At 48.4% G+C, this 17,765-nt stretch overlaps 1 protein-coding gene across 1 annotated transcript; it reads right to left on the reverse strand.

Annotated features, from left to right (window-relative positions):
• Positions 1 to 375: 375 nt before the first annotated feature.
• Positions 376 to 17,413, reverse strand: GBX1 (gastrulation brain homeobox 1). Its single transcript, XM_025862187.2, has 3 exons — positions 16,885 to 17,413; positions 15,820 to 15,822; positions 376 to 1,295 (listed from the first exon to the last, which is right to left on the reverse strand). The coding sequence occupies exons 1-3, from the start codon at positions 17,411 to 17,413 to the stop codon at positions 745 to 747; spliced, it is 1,083 nt and encodes a 360-aa protein (XP_025717972.1). The 3' UTR covers positions 376 to 744.
• Between the last annotated feature and the right edge of the window lie 352 nt (positions 17,414 to 17,765).

The following is a 17,765-nucleotide window of genomic DNA, read 5'->3' on the forward strand; positions in this document are numbered from 1 at the left end:
CAGAGAAGCAGCAGCTTGCCTTGTTTAATGCGGAGAGAGGAAAGAAATGTCGTGCCAGGAACATGAGGTCTAGAGGTGTGGACAGGGGGCAGCACCCAGATGGGATGTGGAGGTGGTTCACGTGGGCGGAGATGGTGCGTGCCGAGGGGTTCTAAGGAGGCCAGTGACAGTTTCATTCTGTTCCTTTGTATGCCCTTGTCCTACAGACGGGCAGGAAAGCGCCCACCACAAGGCAGGAAGGTGGAACTGAACTCTGGCTGAAGACGGAGGGAACGCAGACCTTTCCCAGTCTCGGGTTCAGACAGACAGACAGACAGAGGCAGATAGCTCCATATATACAAACTTTACAGAAAATAAATAAGGAGCTGTGATCAGCTTGACTAGGTTTCATCCTGGATTCTTCCCACCCCTGTGAGAAGTAATTCCAGGGCATTAGCTGGGAACCTTTCAGGCCCTAGGCATGTTAGAACCCACCCCCTCCCCAGGAGTCCACCTCAATCCCCACAGCTCCTCAGCACTGAGAACCCAAGCCCCCAGTCTGAGGGTCTCTGGAATAGGTGCAGGGCCCAGTGCCCACGTCCCAGCTTGCCAGGAGAGCACACCCGGCACTAAAGTTAGTTGCCACCTGAGCCCCCTCCCAGGGCGGGATCACAGTGGTAGCCCCTCTGGTCCGCAGAACCCTGACCCAGTCTCAGAGCAGGCCCGGGAACAGATCCCTCGCTTCCAGAATCCTTGGGAGCCCCTTCAGGGCCGGGCCCCCTGTTCCATTTGTTGGTGCTGGCTCCGTACGGCAAACCTGTTGACGTGCACCGGTATGGGTACCACAATCTTGGGGTTTCTTACGGGCTCCCCAGAACGGCTGCTCACATTGCCGGCTTTGATGCGCTTCCACTTGGCGCGCCGATTCTGAAACCAGATCTTGACCTGCACCTCACTGAGCTTGAGGGCGTGGGCGATCTGGGAACGCTCTGTCAAGCTCAGGTATTTCTTGCAATGGAACTCCTTCTCCAACTCCAAAAGCTGCTCACTGGTGAATGCGGTGCGGCGCCGTCGGCTCTTGCCCCCAGGAGCTGTGACTCCCGCCGCCACCGGCGCCCCCTCCTCCGCTCCAGTCCCCAGGCTTCCCTTGAGCTTCGGTTTAGGTCCCAGGAGAGCCCCGGGGCCGCCCGCGGAACTGTCCAGGAAACCGTCCTCTTCGCTGTCACCGCCTGAGCCCTCTTCCTCCTGTTCGCTGCCCGCTGGGTCCCCCGCTGGTGCCTCCAGCTTCTCCTCGTCCGAGCTGTACACCTTCCCCTCTGCCGTCGGGGGGGGGGGGGGGGGGGGGGGGAAACCAGCGGATGCGGAAGGGGCCGGCAAGGAAGAGACCGGCGGGGCGGAGGCGGCCCGAGGAAGCGCGGCCAGGACGCGGGGTGGGGGAGAGGTTCGGGGAGGACAAAGAGATGGAAAGAAAGGTATTAACCAGCACAGATTTCACGACAGCAAGCGCGGGGGAGGGCACTCAGCGTACGTCAAAGGAATGCCATTCCCAGGACCCCTGAACTCCACCACCACCACCCCACCTCATCCTCTACCCACTACCTTCCCAGCTTTCTCCAAACCCAGGCCCAGGGCTCCCCACTCATTCGCCACCCCTCCAAATCCACACGGCCCAGGTCCCGGCGTGAAGCAGTGTGGGACTGGCTCAGGAGCCTTCCCGTTGCTCTGGGCAGGAGGCAGCACGTCTGCGGGGTAGCCGGGGCGGGGGGCGGCGGGGGGGGGGGTCACACTGCCGGCCTCGGGTACTCTCCTAGGGATCCTTACCGGTCCGGGGTTGAGCTCTGTTCTGTATCGCCTCTTCCCCTCTTCCCTAGATCCAGAATCTTAGAATCTCATTTCCAGATGGAAACTGAAGGGTCATCTAATTCCCCGTCCTCACCAACCCCCCCCCCAAACCTGGGCCCAAGAAATGTAACCAAGGGCTTTGGGATGTGTCCTTCCCCCTACTTCCAATTCTCCCTGGCCAGCCCAGCCAGCCCAGAATGGGGAGCCCTCCCAGCTACAGGCCGCCCTCTCCATGGCCAGAGCCTCTTCCAGTGGCCCAGCTCTCCTAGGCCCCTGTCCGTCGTCCCTCCCCTCCTCCTCAACTGTAAAATGACATCATCTCTCTCCCCACCAAGGATGCCGGAACAGCACAAACAGCTGCTTTCTGCTCAAGTTCTGAATCCTGAGGACCCTGAGCTTGATGTCAGCGGGAAGAACTGGAGGGAATATGGGAGAAGATAAAGAAATAGAAGTGCAACAAGGGAAAATGTAGAGAGGAAAATGGTAAAAGAAGAAATTTTGACTCATTTGGTAGATGACTATGATTATTTGTAATTACAGCCATATCAGGTGTTTTAAATCCATGTGTAACTCTAATACTCTTAATTCAATCATCAGTTTTAATCTCATCCATGGACAGTTTTGTCAGAACTTCAAATAATGGATCGCAAGTGTTTTCAGTAGTTGAGTTGTAAAACTGCCTTGTTTTCTGCTCAATGGGCCAATAAGCAGCGAAACAAAAAGTCAGAAGAAACCCAACCAATAGGAAAGAGAACAAGAGGAAATGGGTAACCTGGACACCAGCTAGTCAGCTCATTGCCACCGAGTTCACAGTGTGAAGGCGTTGGGGTTTCGTAAGAGCATTGCTCTGTAACCACCACGCATCCCACGGACACTCATAAGCTCTGAGGTTGAGAATATGCCCCGAAGTAAAAGAACATCGGGGAACAGTGAAATGCCTTACAAGAGGAGCAGGCTGTGCGCTTGAACACCTTCCAGCACCCCTTGCCACCTGCCTGTGTTCCAGAAGGAGAGTCTCGGGGTCTCCAGGACCAGCCCGGTAACCTTCCCCAGCCCCAGAGCTCCTTCCCCTTCCCTGACGCCATCAAGCTACACCTCTCCCTTGTCCCGGAGAGCCATGTTTACACCTTCCTTAGAGGCCAGGACTTCTCAGCCCACGTCCAGATCGCCCACCTCCATCACACTGAGCTTCCTTCACACCTCAAGGGTATTTTTATCGCCAGCCCCTGCCTTTTCTTCCTTTAGGGCTTCATTCCTCATCTCACTTCAAAACCCGCGCGGCATGCCCTCCTTTAGGCTCACCCAGCCCACCTATGTTACTCCTACTCGTTGCTTTTCCTCAGTGAGCGGCTCTCCGTTCCCTCTAGCAGCTTCCCGGGCTTCTCGAGCACCAGCTTCACATCCATCCGTCCATCTGCCTGTCCCTCGGTCCATCTACAGAAGTTGCTCCTTGCCATACGTCCCAAGCTTCCTCCCAGACCTCATTCTAGCCAAATCCATGTTTTCTGCAAGCGTCACATCCTTGGTTCTCTCCTTCATTAATGGCTCCTTCCCACACTATTTTCCATTTTCACAGAACTCAGACTTAACAGGTCCCAAACAGAACTCCTGAACTTGCTCCCAAACCAGCCCTTCGCTATCTGTACCCACGCCCTTCCCAGCTTGGCTAGCGGTAACTCCATCCTCCTTGTCGTTCAAATCAAGCCTCACTCCTGTCTCTCACAACCCGTGCCCACTCCCGGAGCCCGCCCCTCTCACCCGCGTCCCAGGCAGCATCGCGTCCCGCCTGGCTCATCAACCTGTTCTCCAAACTGGTTTCCCTGCTCCTGCCCTGCCCTGCCCCTCCCCCAGATGATTCTTCTGTTCAGAATACTATACTCTCCACCTAGATTTTTGCACTCGCGCATTCCCTGTCTCCTTCGGGTCCTTACTTTACCAAAGAGACTTTCCCCGATCATCTTTTCAGAATGAAAACTCCCAGGACTCCTACCTTCCTTCTCTGCTTTATTTGTTGCTTTAGTACATGTCACAAACTTTATTCATTTATTTTATTGGCTCTCTTTTCCTATTAGAATATAAGCTTCATGAAGGTAGGGATTTTTAATATATTTTTTCCACTGCTGTATCTTCAGCATCTAGAAAATTATCTGCACAGAGTAGGCACTCAATAAATACTTACTGACTCAATAAAAAACCATTCCCAAGCACTTTCTCTCTCCCTTCCTCCCTCTCTCTCCCTCTTCTGTCTCCACCTCTGTTCTTCCTTTCCCAAGCCTCTCCCAATATTCCCCACAGCCCCACCCCGTCCAGTGCCCAGAAGACATTCTCTCCATAAGTATTATTCTACCCACTTTTCGATATGCCCTCTGATCTCACATTAGCTGGAGAGAAACCCATGTGCCATGGGAATCTATAGAATCTTACGCTAAAATAAAGGAAAATCCTTCACATCATTACTGAATCCTCTGTCAATTTTTAAAACCTGGTTTGTAGTACATAATAAAAGAATAAAAGCTTGCAAAAACTCAGCCCAATATTACAATATTCTAAGCAGCTACTAAAAAGGCAGAAACTGGATTTCAGGGTGTGAAGGATGAAATCATTTAGCACAGCTCCAAGCACCCAGGGGGTGTCCAATAAATCTAAACTGATGATGACTGACTTAGATGAGGCTCCCGGGTTCCTTGATCTGGCAGGGCCCTCCTGAGATCACATCATCCATCCCTCTGTCTTCAGACAGATTCCATAAAATCAGGCCCACATAGGCAGACCTCCCTCAGTGCTGCTTTTAAAGCCATACAAGGGGCACAGGTTCACAACCTCTCTTGGTTACTTGATGCCGGTGGGATGCTGAACGGCAGGGGCAAGAGTTTCTCTCTGCGCCTTTATAATCATGACATTGAGGGCTCTGATAAGCAGCTCTCGGAAGGAGGTGGGGGTGGGGCAATATGAAAGCAACCAGGAGGGGAAATACAGCTACACCCTCAGAGGAGAGGGTCTGGGGCAGTGAGTGACACAGAGATGTGGGAAAGAAAGGGCCAAAACAAGCAGAAAAAGGACCGGGGAGGGAGACAAGTGGGGCAGACACAGTGGCAAGAGAATGAAATGATGAGTCAGAGAACTCAAGGGGCCGGAAAGTTTAGAGAAGGACTAGAAAATAGAAAAAAAAAAAAAAAAATCAGGGGAAAAAGAGAGCAAAATGCTTAAAAACAAAACAAAATAAAAAAAAAAATCATACCCCCTACCTTTCTTCCCCCAAAACACGGTTGCATTTGGAGCAAAGCAAAACATTTTTGCCCTGCCACATGCTCTTTGCTCCACCAAGATGGAGCACTTTAAGATGCAATCAATACCCAAAGTGAAGGAAACATATTCAGCAGAATCGGATGAGCCATACAGTAGCCCAATCCTTAACAGTACAGCGATCCTGAATTGGCTTACTGTTTTCTTATGGATTAGCTAAAAAATAAATGCAAGCGATTTTCTTTTATCTGATTTGTAATGAATATTAATAGTAAATATAATCAAACAAAACAAAAATTGCACACAGAAAAATATGTTGACTAAAAACTGACAGAAGCAAATCTTTCTGATAAATTTCTAATTGCAAAATTTGATTTAGAATATGACTTGGTAGATATAATGTCCATAAAAGTAAATTACTAATTGCAGATGCTATAATTGGTTGATATGAGCAAAACCAAAACCAAAACCAAAACCAAAACCTTGAGCCATAAAATGAGGCTTCACTGAAAACTTTTACATGGGAAATGATTCTGATAATAATTTTAGCAGGGGCACCTGGGTGGCTCAGTCGTTAAGCGTCTGCCTTTGGCTCAGGTCATGGTCCCAGGGTCCTGGGATCGAGCCCCGCATCGGGCTCCCTGGTCCGTGGGAAACCTGCTTCTCCCTCTCCCACTCCCCCTGCTTGTGTTCCCTCTCTTGCTGTGTCTCTCTCTGTCAAATAAAATATTTTTTAAAAAATTTAGCAAAATTTTTAAATTGGAAAAAATTTGACTATGTATATAGATAGGCCAAACAGATAGAAAGATTCTGCTCTTTGTGTATGAAAATGAGATTATTGGTAATATAAGAGTATACTGAGTTTTCAGCTTGTTCCTTACGTGTAAGTCTAGAGCCTGAAAAAAGTGTTGTATCTATCCAGGGGGGATGACTGTATGGTTATTAGGAAACATCTAGAGTTTCTGTGCACTCTCGTAGTGGATGCTATTATCCTAAGAACCAGAAATCACAAGGTTTGAACCTCAATTACTCGTCAAGTCCACGCGAGGGGCGTTCTTCCCACCTCCGGAGAGCGGTACTCAGGTCCCAGGGACACACTTGCCTGGGGCCTTGTTTCCAAGAGGAAGGGCAGCAGCACCAGAGATCTAGAAAAGCCCATGTTTCCAGTGGATCTGGTCAGGCTGGGGAAGAAATCAAGGGCCAAAGAACCCATGGTAGGTATTCTCCAGAAGAGAAAATAAATAGCGCCAGATCTGCACCATCTAGAGGGGGAGTCCACAGCTGTGGTCACCAAGAATGATGGACCTGGGTTGTGGTGCAGAAAACCACTTTAGACCCCCAGGTATGGGAACTCACAGAGCCCCTGTGCCGCCCCTCGCCCATCCTCTTCTGTTTTAGCTCCTTTAAAATCAACAGCCTTTATTATCCACTGAAGAGGAGTCTCTCCCCCATTACACTCAGTTCTGACTTCTCTTCCCTCACATTCCCCGAACTACTTGTCAGGACAGTAAGTCTCTTCCTGATCATCCTGGGCCAACTACTCAACTTCCTGAATACAGAAGCAATTTGGGGGAGGTCAAAAGGTGGAAAGAAACCCAGGTCATCCCTCAAAAAAGAGGTATGTTTACCACCACTCTCATTTCTAAATCTTCATCATGATGCCCAGGACAGAATTATTTCTCCGTTCTTTCTGGAGACAGTACTTTTTCTCCCATCATTTACAGCAATTAGCTCACTTTCAATTTGTGTTTCACTCGCCCCCACTGATTTCATGCTACCCTCCTCCCTATAACTTCAGGTGCAATAAGAAACATTCATTTTCACTTTCTCTCTCTCCACCCTTCCTATGACCCTTCAGCATTTCTCACTCCAAACTGAAATGGGAATTTTCTCTACACCCCTCCAACCTTTGATGACAGGTCCAGGGCAATTTCCCCACCACTCAGAGCTCCCCTCATGACATAGCAGCACTACCATTGCCAAGGGTACCCTTGTTACTTTCAACGTTCCAAAACATCTTCACACTATTTACCTTGAAGCAACTCACTGAAATAGAGTAGACCTATTAGTAGTACTAATGGAAGTTTGGTAACCTTATCTCAGGTGAAAAAACTGAGTTTCCAAGGATTGAGTGATTCTCTTGAGTCACACAGCCAGAGACAGATTAATGTCTCGAACCTTGGTCTCCGAAATTTCCAACCAACGCTCCTTCTATCCTTTCCCCTCCCACTCCAAGTAAATGCCCAGATGCCTCATCAGATAATTAACCTTGCTACCAAACCCAGTTTCAATCCAGACCTCATCCCTTTCACTGATCACTCCAGAGCCCTAGCCTGATCATTAATATCTCCCCTTACCACGCTCAGAGAAGGCTCTTAAAATTGCCACTTACCAAATTTCACCCTTGTCCTCGAATAGGCTATTTGTCCCATCATTTCCCCAAGACAAAATTCCTATCAGATCTATTTTTTTTCTGTCATTATTGGTTTGTATGATGTAATCTTACCAGTCAGCGTTCCTTTTATTTAGAAATGTATTTTCTCATTTTAAAAATAACGTTGCCAAACTACGGAAACAGTTTTGGTTTAATATCCATTTTTCTTCTAGCTTCTACTTTACAAATGTGTCACCCATCCCTCAAGCACAGCTCCTTCTTATACAGGAATCAGCCTCACTGAGGAACAGACATTTTTCTACCACGCTCCTCTCTCTCCACCTTCCTCAATACAGAGCTCTCTTCAGAGCTCCTCTCTTGCTGTCTCTTCCATCACTCCTAGGGCTACTTCTCTAGCCAGAGAGAAGGCTTTCCTCCCTGATACCGAAAGGGAGTTAAGACATATCCTTGCCTTTCTTTCTGGTTGAGGTGGACATCTGCTTGGGGTTTGTTTTTGTCCGCTCAGCATCCCTTCCTCCTTTTGTTCACTCACAACACCCCCTCCCTTTGGGCACTGCCTCTCATCAACTACCCAGTGTAGTGGGACTGTCAATCACATTTCCCCACCTTTGTGACAACGTAGGCACGTGACCTGGATCTGACCAATCCTAACATCCCATCTCTCCATCCCCCTGGAGACTGGACTCAAGCTAGTTTATCAGTCACCCTAGAATTTTGTATATGCTAGAATCCACTGGGGTCGCAACCTGGGATTATAAAAAAATTAGAGCTGCTGATGCTTGTGCCCTTTCTTACCCTTTCTTACTTCTCTTAAGGAGAGAACGAGGCAAAGAGAGAGAGAGGAGCAGGGCTGAAAGGAAAGAAAGATCTAGCAATACCATTTGCATTTCTGGATCCACTCAACTCCTGTAGAGTCATGTGAATCAATAAATGCCCATTTTAGCTTAAATTGGAGTTAAGCTACTGTCACTTGCAAACCAAAGAGTTCTTCATCCAATGCTGTAACTGGAAGTAACAATGATCTCAGGACTCCAGGGAAAGTAAGCCTCTCCACCTCACTGCCACAGCTCTCCCATCCCAACTGATGTTTCCACGTTACCTGAAATTATTCATAATAACACCATCTAATATTCCACCAGCTTGAAATTCACTTGGACTTTTAAAAAAATCTCCTTGGGGTGCCCGGGTGGCTCAGTCGGTTAAGCATCTGACTCTTGATTTCAGCTGAGCTCATGATCTCGGGGTCGTGAGATCGAGCCCCACATAGGGCTCCACACCCAGTGGGGAGTCTGCTTCTCTCCTTTTCCTTCTCTCTCTGCCCCACACCCCCCCCTCTCTAATAAATAAATCTTTTTAAAAATCTCCTTAATCCATCTAAGTATGAATTATTTTAATCCAATAGCTTTGCTCCTAACATCAAGCTGAGATCCGATATATGCGAGAATAGGAATTATGGTGAAGAAAGGAGAGGTTTTTGTTTTTTTGGTTTTTTTTAATATATATACAATGTGAAGAAAAGAAGAACAGGCCCCAGTGGGACACAGAAGAAGGGCTTTTGGGTAGTCTTGGGATCCACAGAGAATGTGGAAATTCGAGACAGAGAAACCAAAGGAGGGAGAAAGAGCCAAAGAAAAAATGTGAACTCTACCCTTATGAGACGAATACATTGGTTCTCTTCTGGCACCCCCCCCAGGAACACCTCTCAGAATACAGTGTATTTCTATCATTACTCCCAGATGTGTATCTCCTCATCAGTACAGAGTGTCACTTATCCCAGCCAGTTCTTAATAAAGAAGTCTTCCCCAACTTAATTCCCAGGTATGCTCCCCATCCATTTCCAGTACCAGGACAATACCAGTAGTTTCTTGCACACCAATTACTTTAGGATACTGGACAAATATCTTCTCATTTAATCCTTAACTCTGTGAGGTAAGTATTGTTGCCCTATTCTGCTGGTGAGGAAGCTGTGACTGCAGAGGTTAGTATTTTGCTGTTGATATTTCTTTCACAAAAAAAGGTGGTAGCATTGAGATCTGTATCCACAGCCCACGCTCATTCCTCTGTGTGGCACCCCGTCTCTTTTGTGAACACTGACTTCCCCGTTCCCCTATTACAAACACTGTACCAGACGAAGAAATAATAGAGAAGGCCAGCAACTGATTCCACAACTTTTCTTTTTCTCCCCCCCCCCACCCCCACCATGGGCACTGCTTCCTTCCCCACCAGGTAAAGTCAGGCACAACTGATCCCTAATGTTTTTGGCCTCGATGAGATCGCTCACCTTCATGAAAAGTTTCTCTCTCTCATTATATAGACGTACCCAGCCATAGCTCCAGTCACCCCTCCCCAATCCCAGATGACAAAGCCTTTTCTATCCTAAAGCCCAGCCCTGACTCCACCCCAAGATATACAGCCAGCCTCCTCCTGGGCTGCCACAACTCAGCACGGGGAAGTAGAGAATTCCCCCCAATCCCTTTGCTCAGGATGCCTTTTTATTTTTTTAAGGGAAACAATTCATTAATAAAGGTCTCCTTACAGATAAAACAGAATTGTAGAGCTGGAAGTGACCTTGGAGATCATCTAAGTCAAACCCCTAACTGTATTGATGAGGAAGTTAAGCTACAGAGGTGCGGCCAGGATCATTCAGTCCCGTACTCCCAGGACCTGCGGAGAACAGTGGAGAATGTCCGTCACCCACGGCAGCCCAAAGCGCTTCTCACCTTCACTCTCAGGAGGATTTCGTCTTCCTCCATTCTCTTCCCGTCGCTCCCAATACTGACTTCCCTTGTAATATCATTTCCTCCACAATTCAGTCAAGAAATCCAACTCCCATTACCGCCAGTTCAGAAACAGTTCTTTCTGTTTCTCCCATCCTCAATTTTCACACCCCAGTCTCTGGGAGTCCCTGCAGCCCCCTTGCTTTAATACAGATTTCTCAGTTCATCTCTTGAAGGTCATTCCTTACCCTTCCATGGTGGGAAGGGAATGAACAACCACTTCCTACTACAGCTTAATTCAGCTTGTGCGAGTCGCTGTTCTATCACACCAAATTCAAGCACCTCTCCTCCCCAAATTCCTTCTCCCCATTAGCACATAAGCATTTCTTCCACATTACTCTAAGCTGACAATTTTCTCCCATATTTCCAATGAAAAACCCCAACCTCTTCTTCACTGCTCCCAACCCAGACCTCTCTGCTCACTGTCGTCACCTATGTAGCCATGGGCACCACCGCCTGCATCGAAAGCTCTGTCCTTTCCACCGGTTCGGAACCAGGGCTGCTCCTCTCCTACCCCAGCATGGGGCATTTTTTCCTGTCCCCTCTAGGCAAAAATTCTCTCCCGCCAAACTCTTTCCCTGTCATCATTCCTATTTAAGTCTCCCTCTTTTTGTCCATCCGAGCCATCCATCCATTTCTATTTCCTCATTCCCAGCTTCAAGGCAAAGATTCTTCTTTCCCAATTACTTCCGAGGCAAAATTCCTGCCTATAGCTTCCCATCGTAATATTATTCTCATTGCAAAGCACTTTGCTCATCATACCATGTTCCTCCTTTCCAATTAAAATATTTCCCCCTCGGGGCGCCTGGGTGGCTCAGATGGTTAAGTGTCTGCCTTCAGCTCAGGTCATGATCCCAGGGTCCTGGGTTCGAGTCCCACATCGGGCTCCCTGCTCAGCAGGGAGACTGCTTCTCCCTCTCCCTCTGCCTGCTGCTTCCCCTCCTTGTACTCTCTCTCTCCTGTCAAATAAATAAAAAAATCTTAAAAAATAATATTTCCCCCTCATTATTCCAATTACTGCCTTGCTCCCATTACTCCCAGTATAGACTATTTATGCCCATCATTCTGAGTATGAGAATTATCCTCCTAACCATCTAAACATATACCCCCACGTTTCCCTATGCCACTGCAGAGATCTCCCTTCTCTGTTCAACCCTCCCACGTGTTACCTTCACTGTGGTATAAGGCGCCTCAGTACCCCACTCCAATCCTCCGGATAAGATTTTCCTCTTGCCACCTCCGGGATCTCTGTCTCTCAACTAGGGGTTCTTAACCCTTTTTATGCCACGAACTCCTGGGCAGTCTGATACAACCCATGAGCCCCTTCTCAGAATACTGCGTTTAGGTATAATATAAAACACAGAGGATTACATTAGAAGCCAACTATATAAAAATGCAGTTTTCAGATATTTAAAAATGATTTTGTGTTATAATCATGTATGCTTATAATTCATTAAACAAGATGCCTCCAAAGCTATAAATTCATAAGAAAATATCTGTAATTTCTGTTGGTGACACAAATCTCAGTTACTGCTGAAACCACTATGGTTTCTGGCCTACACTCATAACTGAAGAAAATGCCAAATTTTAGTTAGAAGTTAGCAAAAATAAAGATGTAATTTTTTTTCTCCACCCATAATGAACAGATCCTTTTATAAGAGGTCCATGAAATCCATGTTAGAACCCTACTTTAAACATCGGAGCTAGAAAAACAAGCTTTTATTTTATGGAATTGACCGAAACATTAAAAATAATCTGAATCAAAACCTTTATGTTACAGATGAGGAAACTGAAGCCTAGAGAGGCTGTAGGGCTTTGAATCTCGTGGAGTGTCTTGAATGTCCTAAGTCCCTAACAGACACGCAATGAACGTTCCCTGAGTTGAAGGAAGCAATTTGCCAAGGTTGTGCAGCTAAATGACAGGGCTGACCCCTGAGCACACGTGTCACGACTCCTCGATAAATGTTCCTTCAATCCCATTAAGTCAATGCAACATGTGCCTTTCTATAAATGCCAGTGGAGCAAACACTCTCACCGTGTGCTCTCCCTCAACATTTCTAGGAAAACATGGGTCTCCATCATTTCCAAGGAAAATTTCCCTCCTGTTCCTAACAACAGAAGTCTCTGATTCCGTGCCACATTATTATTTCCTGTTTTCCTCTCATCAGTAAATACATATGGACAGTCATAATGCGTACCTATTCAAAAATTAATCGATGGTCATCTAAAATGTTATTATAATCAGGTGCTTAGCTTACAGCAATCAGCCCTCAAACATCATGCCGCTAGGAAGTTTCCCTAGTTTCCTTGCATGATTTCCATCATTACTGCCAATCTCTGTTCAGAAATTAGCAAATTTTGGGGGCGCCTGTGTGACTCAGGTAAGCATCCGACTCTTGGCTTCGGCTCAGATCATGATCTCAGGGTCCTGGGACTGAGCCCCATGTTGGGCTCCGTGCTCAGCAGGCGTCTGTTTGAGATTCTCTCCTCCTCCCTCTGCCCCTCCCCCTGCTCGCTCTCTCAAATAAAATCATTTTTAAAAGTTACCAAATTTTTTTAGTTTTTTAAAATAATGTTCACTATACTGCCATCTCCTGGGTTCGTTCCATCATATTCTCTTTCCTATATCATCTCAGTGTTTTCTTTTCAAATATTCTTTCACCATGCTGAATACTGGCATTGCCTTTCATGTCAATCTCTCACTATGTTTTTATCATCCATCCAACAATTATGTGTGGATTATCTACCATCCTTCACTTTTTAAGTCTTCATTTTCAAGCAATCCAGCTCCTTTCTCCTTGAATCATTGCTCTAAGCACCCCCAATTTAAAGTTTTCTTCTGCATTTCTCCAAATGGACAGCTCTTTCCATCATTCCCCCCAGCACCAGGGTCATCTTTACCCATCGCTGCTGAAATGTGTGTCTGCACATCTTCAGGTTAGCTGTGATTACTCTCAGGCAGAGCTCACATGCACCTTCACATACAACAGGATCATCACTGCCCACCTCACTCAAGGCAGAATTCTCTTTTCCTTCTGTCATTCGGAATTTACTACTGTCTTTTCTCCACTATTCCTAATACATCGAAGACTTTGCCATCAACCCAGTTCAAAGCTCCTTTTCCCCATCACTTTCATATGACTCTGTTCTTAGGACTCTCTAGATCTCTTATGTTGAGGAATACAACACCGCTGCCCACATGAGGCTACTGACCATTTGAAACACGGCTAAACTGAACTGAGATGTGCTGAAAGTATAAAATATGCACTGGATTCCAAAGATAATATGGAAGAATGATATAAAATATCTCATAAAATTTTTTTATATTGAGTAGTGCTAAAATAGTGTTGGACATATTGGGTTAAATAAAATGTATTAAAATTAATTTCACCTGTTTATTTCTACCCTTAAGATGGCTAATAATGTTTTAATTACATAAATGGCTGGCTAGACAGCACTACTCTGGGCTCTTCTGTTGATTCATACTTTTAAATCTTCTCTATGAATTCAGAATTCTCTCCTCTTTTATCACTTCTCCTAAGACACCTTCCACAACTATCCTCACTGTTCTCCACTTTCTAAGCCCAGAATTATTTTCAATCTAACATTCTCAATACCTTTTCTACCCATTATTTCTATACATGGTATTTCTTTTTGCCTGTTAACATAGCTTCTACCCCCGCCACTGAATCATAATAAAGTTGTTTTCTTTATCATCAGTCGTAGTCAGGTGGTGTCTCTCTTAGCTCGAAGCAAAATTTCAGAAAAAAATAGTAATTCCCAACAAAAAGAACTTCATTCACCATTCTCCGGATTGGCCTATCTTCACTATAATTTCATTTAACAGGACTAGTAACTGTAAAACACTAAGCAAATATAAATTAATAATTTCAGACCAATGTCAGCCATTCACACTAGAACAGCAATTCCTCCTCTGTCATTTTAAAGACAGCATTCTTTCTCCAAACTCTTCTAATGTTGAGGTTTCAATCCCATTATTCAAGCAAAAACTCTCATTTCATGCTAAATACTCTAATTCAATTCCCCCAATAGACCATTCGTTTCCCACCATTTTCAGCACGGGCCATGTGTCATCACTCCCCAGACCAACTTTACGTCTAACATTTCTGGAATTTCCTTTTCTTTTCTCAACTACTTCAGGGGAAAAAGAATGAAGACTGGGCAGGTAGACGTGAGTGGTGTAGTGAGAGTCGGGAGAGTCTGTCTTGAGAGTGGTAAGTGGGGGTCACAGATAAAGACCTTCCAGTCACTATCCTCTTTGAAGGTTTCTTCTGAAATCTCCCCTTCCTGCCCTGCCCCTCAAGCCCCACTATAAACCCTTTATGTGTACCTCTTCCCAAGGTGGGTGATTACCTTCACTCTACCACCTCTCAGAATTCTTCCTCCTTAAGGTCTCCTTCCCATCATTCTTGTCTTTACTCCAAGAACAAGTGTCTTTTGCTTGCTTCCAATATTTTCCTTAGATGATGATCTTTCCTTCATCATTCTCACTATACAAATTCCAGTTTACTATCACTCCCAGTATTGAAAAACCTTTTAAAAAAATTACTCCTGGAGTAGACACTTCCCTGTTTCTTACCAGGACTTTTATTTAGCTCTGTCCCAAGCCTCTCAAAACAGAACTCTCTCACACACACACTTCTGGTCCAGAGATGCTTTTCCCTCTTCATCTTGCTCAGGCTAGAAATCCTTGTACCTCTGTCTTCCAGTAGACAGACCTCTTCTCTCTCATGTTCTCTCTCTGGATTATCTGCGGATAGAGTGCGTGTTTCGGTCCTTCCTTCCCTCTGTTCCTCTCTCCTATTTCTCTTCTGTCCTTTTCCTCTGCTTACTCCTCTCTCTCTCACTGCCTGGTTTTACAGCCAATATTCTATCTGCCTCAGAAGAGAGCCTTCATTCTACAAATGTCAAAACAAACAACTGAGGGGAAGCTGAAAGAGTAGGGCACGTTCTCCCATGGTTTAGGCAGCTAGCTCCCCAGATTCTCCTTCCCTAGGATGGCTCCCTTTCTGCGCCCCCTCAGCTCATCTCGTCCTCAGGTGTCTGCTTGTTCCTCCGGCTCCTGTTGCCCCCAAAGCCATCCCTCTGATGGTCTGCCTTGCTCTTTTCTGCCTTAAGACTATTATTCCAAAAATCCTACTGATCTGTCCTTCTTCCGATCCTCCTGCCAGTTGCTTTCCCCCTCCCCTCCAGGCCCTTTTATCTTGTGGACATTTCCTCCCACCTTCCAGTTGCTGCTCTATCATTTCCTTTTGATCCTCCTTGGGAGATGCCGCTCAGACTTCAGCCACTGGATCCCCCTGGCCCAACCAGGTACGAAAACAACAGCTGAATCCTCAAAGCCAAAATGCCCAGGGCTAAAGGGGAAAAAGGAGAGGAAGACCGGCTCTGTAGCAGCACTTGGGGTCTGGAAGAGTGGTTAGACCTTCGGACAATTTCAAGGAAGGGCCCAGAAACCTATCACCAGGAACTGTCTTCTCCTGGCAAAGGACAAAAGGACTCTTGGGTCTCCTCCTTGCCTCTGCTAGAGTCAGCCCCCAGGCCTCCTGGGGTCACTTTTACCTGCTAAGCTGATGTGAGGAATGGTTAAGCAGAGGTGGATTCATCCTGGCGCTAAAGAAGTTTAAGCTTCAGGAACCCCACGCTTGCATGCAGCCCATTTTCCTTAAACAAGAGTCCACTAAATAGTATAAGCTCTGGATCTCATCACACCTGGATCTGCCCCTGGGTAGGGGAAAGCTTTTCCGGCATCTAGGATCTGAGGATCGATTAGGGAGGTCAGGGGGGCTCTGGGTAGCTTGATTCTACCCAGGATTCGGTTTGATACACCCCGCCTCTATGGAGAGGGCACCTTCCCATGGAGGAGCCAGGGTTCCTGAATTACCTCCTGGCTGAATCTCACTGGTTCCAGAATCTTAGCTATGTTCCCGACTCCAGGCTTTGTGCCACGCCCAACCCAGCCCAGCTTTAGCCTCCATCTTGAGCTCCGGGGTCAGTCCTGGTCCAGCAGGTGCTAGGCCCCCTACTCAGTTCTTCAGGGCTGGTCTCTAAATGTGCCAGTTCAGAAGTGACCTCTACTACTGAGGCAAACACAGGTCACCAATGTGGTCACCACTGCTTGGACACTCCCTTGGCCCCTTCATTCACAGAAGCCTACTTGGGGTCAATACAATCTTCTCAGAAGCCAGAACTGCCCTCCCCTTACTGAATTGACAGCTGCCCCAATGTACCCTCACCCTAGGGTCTTGCTAGTGTCCCCAGGAATCCCCCGCTTGCAGCTTCTCTATTCTCCACAGAGGAGAAAAACGAAGGGATTCTTAAAAAGAGAAGTGGGAGCAAAGGCTTGAGGACTAGAACGTGGGGAGGAAAGGTACTAATTTGGGAGGGAGTACTGGGAAGTCTTGGGTGAGGCTTCAGGCACTCTGGAAGACAGAGCAGGGCAGCGGTTCTGGGAATCCAGAGGTGCCCTGTCTGGAACAGGATTGGAGGTGGTTCTGCAGAACCCGACATCTGGGGGTCTGGGATTCCAGGGCTCCAGGCAGGTGCCGAGATTCTGAGCAGGCTGCTGTCTGGCATTTCCAAGTGAACGAGCCTCCCGCCCGGCGCCCTGGTCGGCCCAGCACTTACCCGGCAGACTTGGGAAAGTCTCTGAGAAGTGCGGAGGCGGGGGCGGTGGGGGCTCTGCCACTTTGTCCCGGGCGGGCAGCAGCTCGTTGGCTTCCAGCCCGCCCTCCGGGCGTCGGCCGCCCGGCTCGGGGTTGTTTCGGGCGGCAGTGGCGGCGGCGGCAGCGGCGAGCTCCTGGGGCCCGTAGAAGGCGTCGGGCGGCTCCGCGAAGCTGGGCAGTGCCGTGGTCAGCGCCACCATCGAGGGCACGGCCTGGCCCAGTCCCGCGCAGAAGGTGTTGGTAAGGCGGCCGGCAAAGGAGGCTAGTGGGGCGAGAGGCGGGAGGCCAGCCGGCAGCGGTGCAGGGGCCAGCGCCTGCGGCAGCACTAGCGGCCGATAGGGCATGAACATGGGATAGCCGGTGTAGAGCAAGTGGCCGGAGCGAGGCGGCGGCGGCCCGATCAGGGAGTCGATGGAGAAGGCAGTGCCCGGGCCCCCACCACTGCCCCCGCCGCTGCCCCCGGGGGCACCCCCGCCTCCAGCTCTCTGCATCGTGCCGGGAGCTACGGCCGCCCCGCGGCGCTCCCCTCTGGGCGCCGCCGTGCGCCCCGCGGCTCGGGCGCCCCGCGCGGACACGCAGGGCTCGCTCCCAGGCTCCCGGCCGAGGTGGCGGCGGGGCGCGGGCTCGGCGCAGTGTGGCTCCGGCGCCGCGCTCCCTCTCTCTCATAAGGAGGGAGGGGGCGGGCGAGCGGGCGGGCTGGGGGTGTCGCCCTCCGGACTCATCCATCTTCCTCAAATTACGCTTCACTTCCTCCCTCCGCCCGCCGCTGCCGCGCCCGGCTCCGCTCCCTCCGCAGAGCCCGTTCCCAGCGGCCCGGCCGGCCGGCCCGGGACCCCCGCCCGC

This window comes from Callorhinus ursinus, unplaced genomic scaffold, assembly GCF_003265705.2.
Source record: "Callorhinus ursinus isolate GAN/ISIS: 27379988/994484 unplaced genomic scaffold, GSC_fseal_2.0 scaffold80, whole genome shotgun sequence".
NCBI lineage: Eukaryota > Metazoa > Chordata > Mammalia > Carnivora > Otariidae > Callorhinus > Callorhinus ursinus.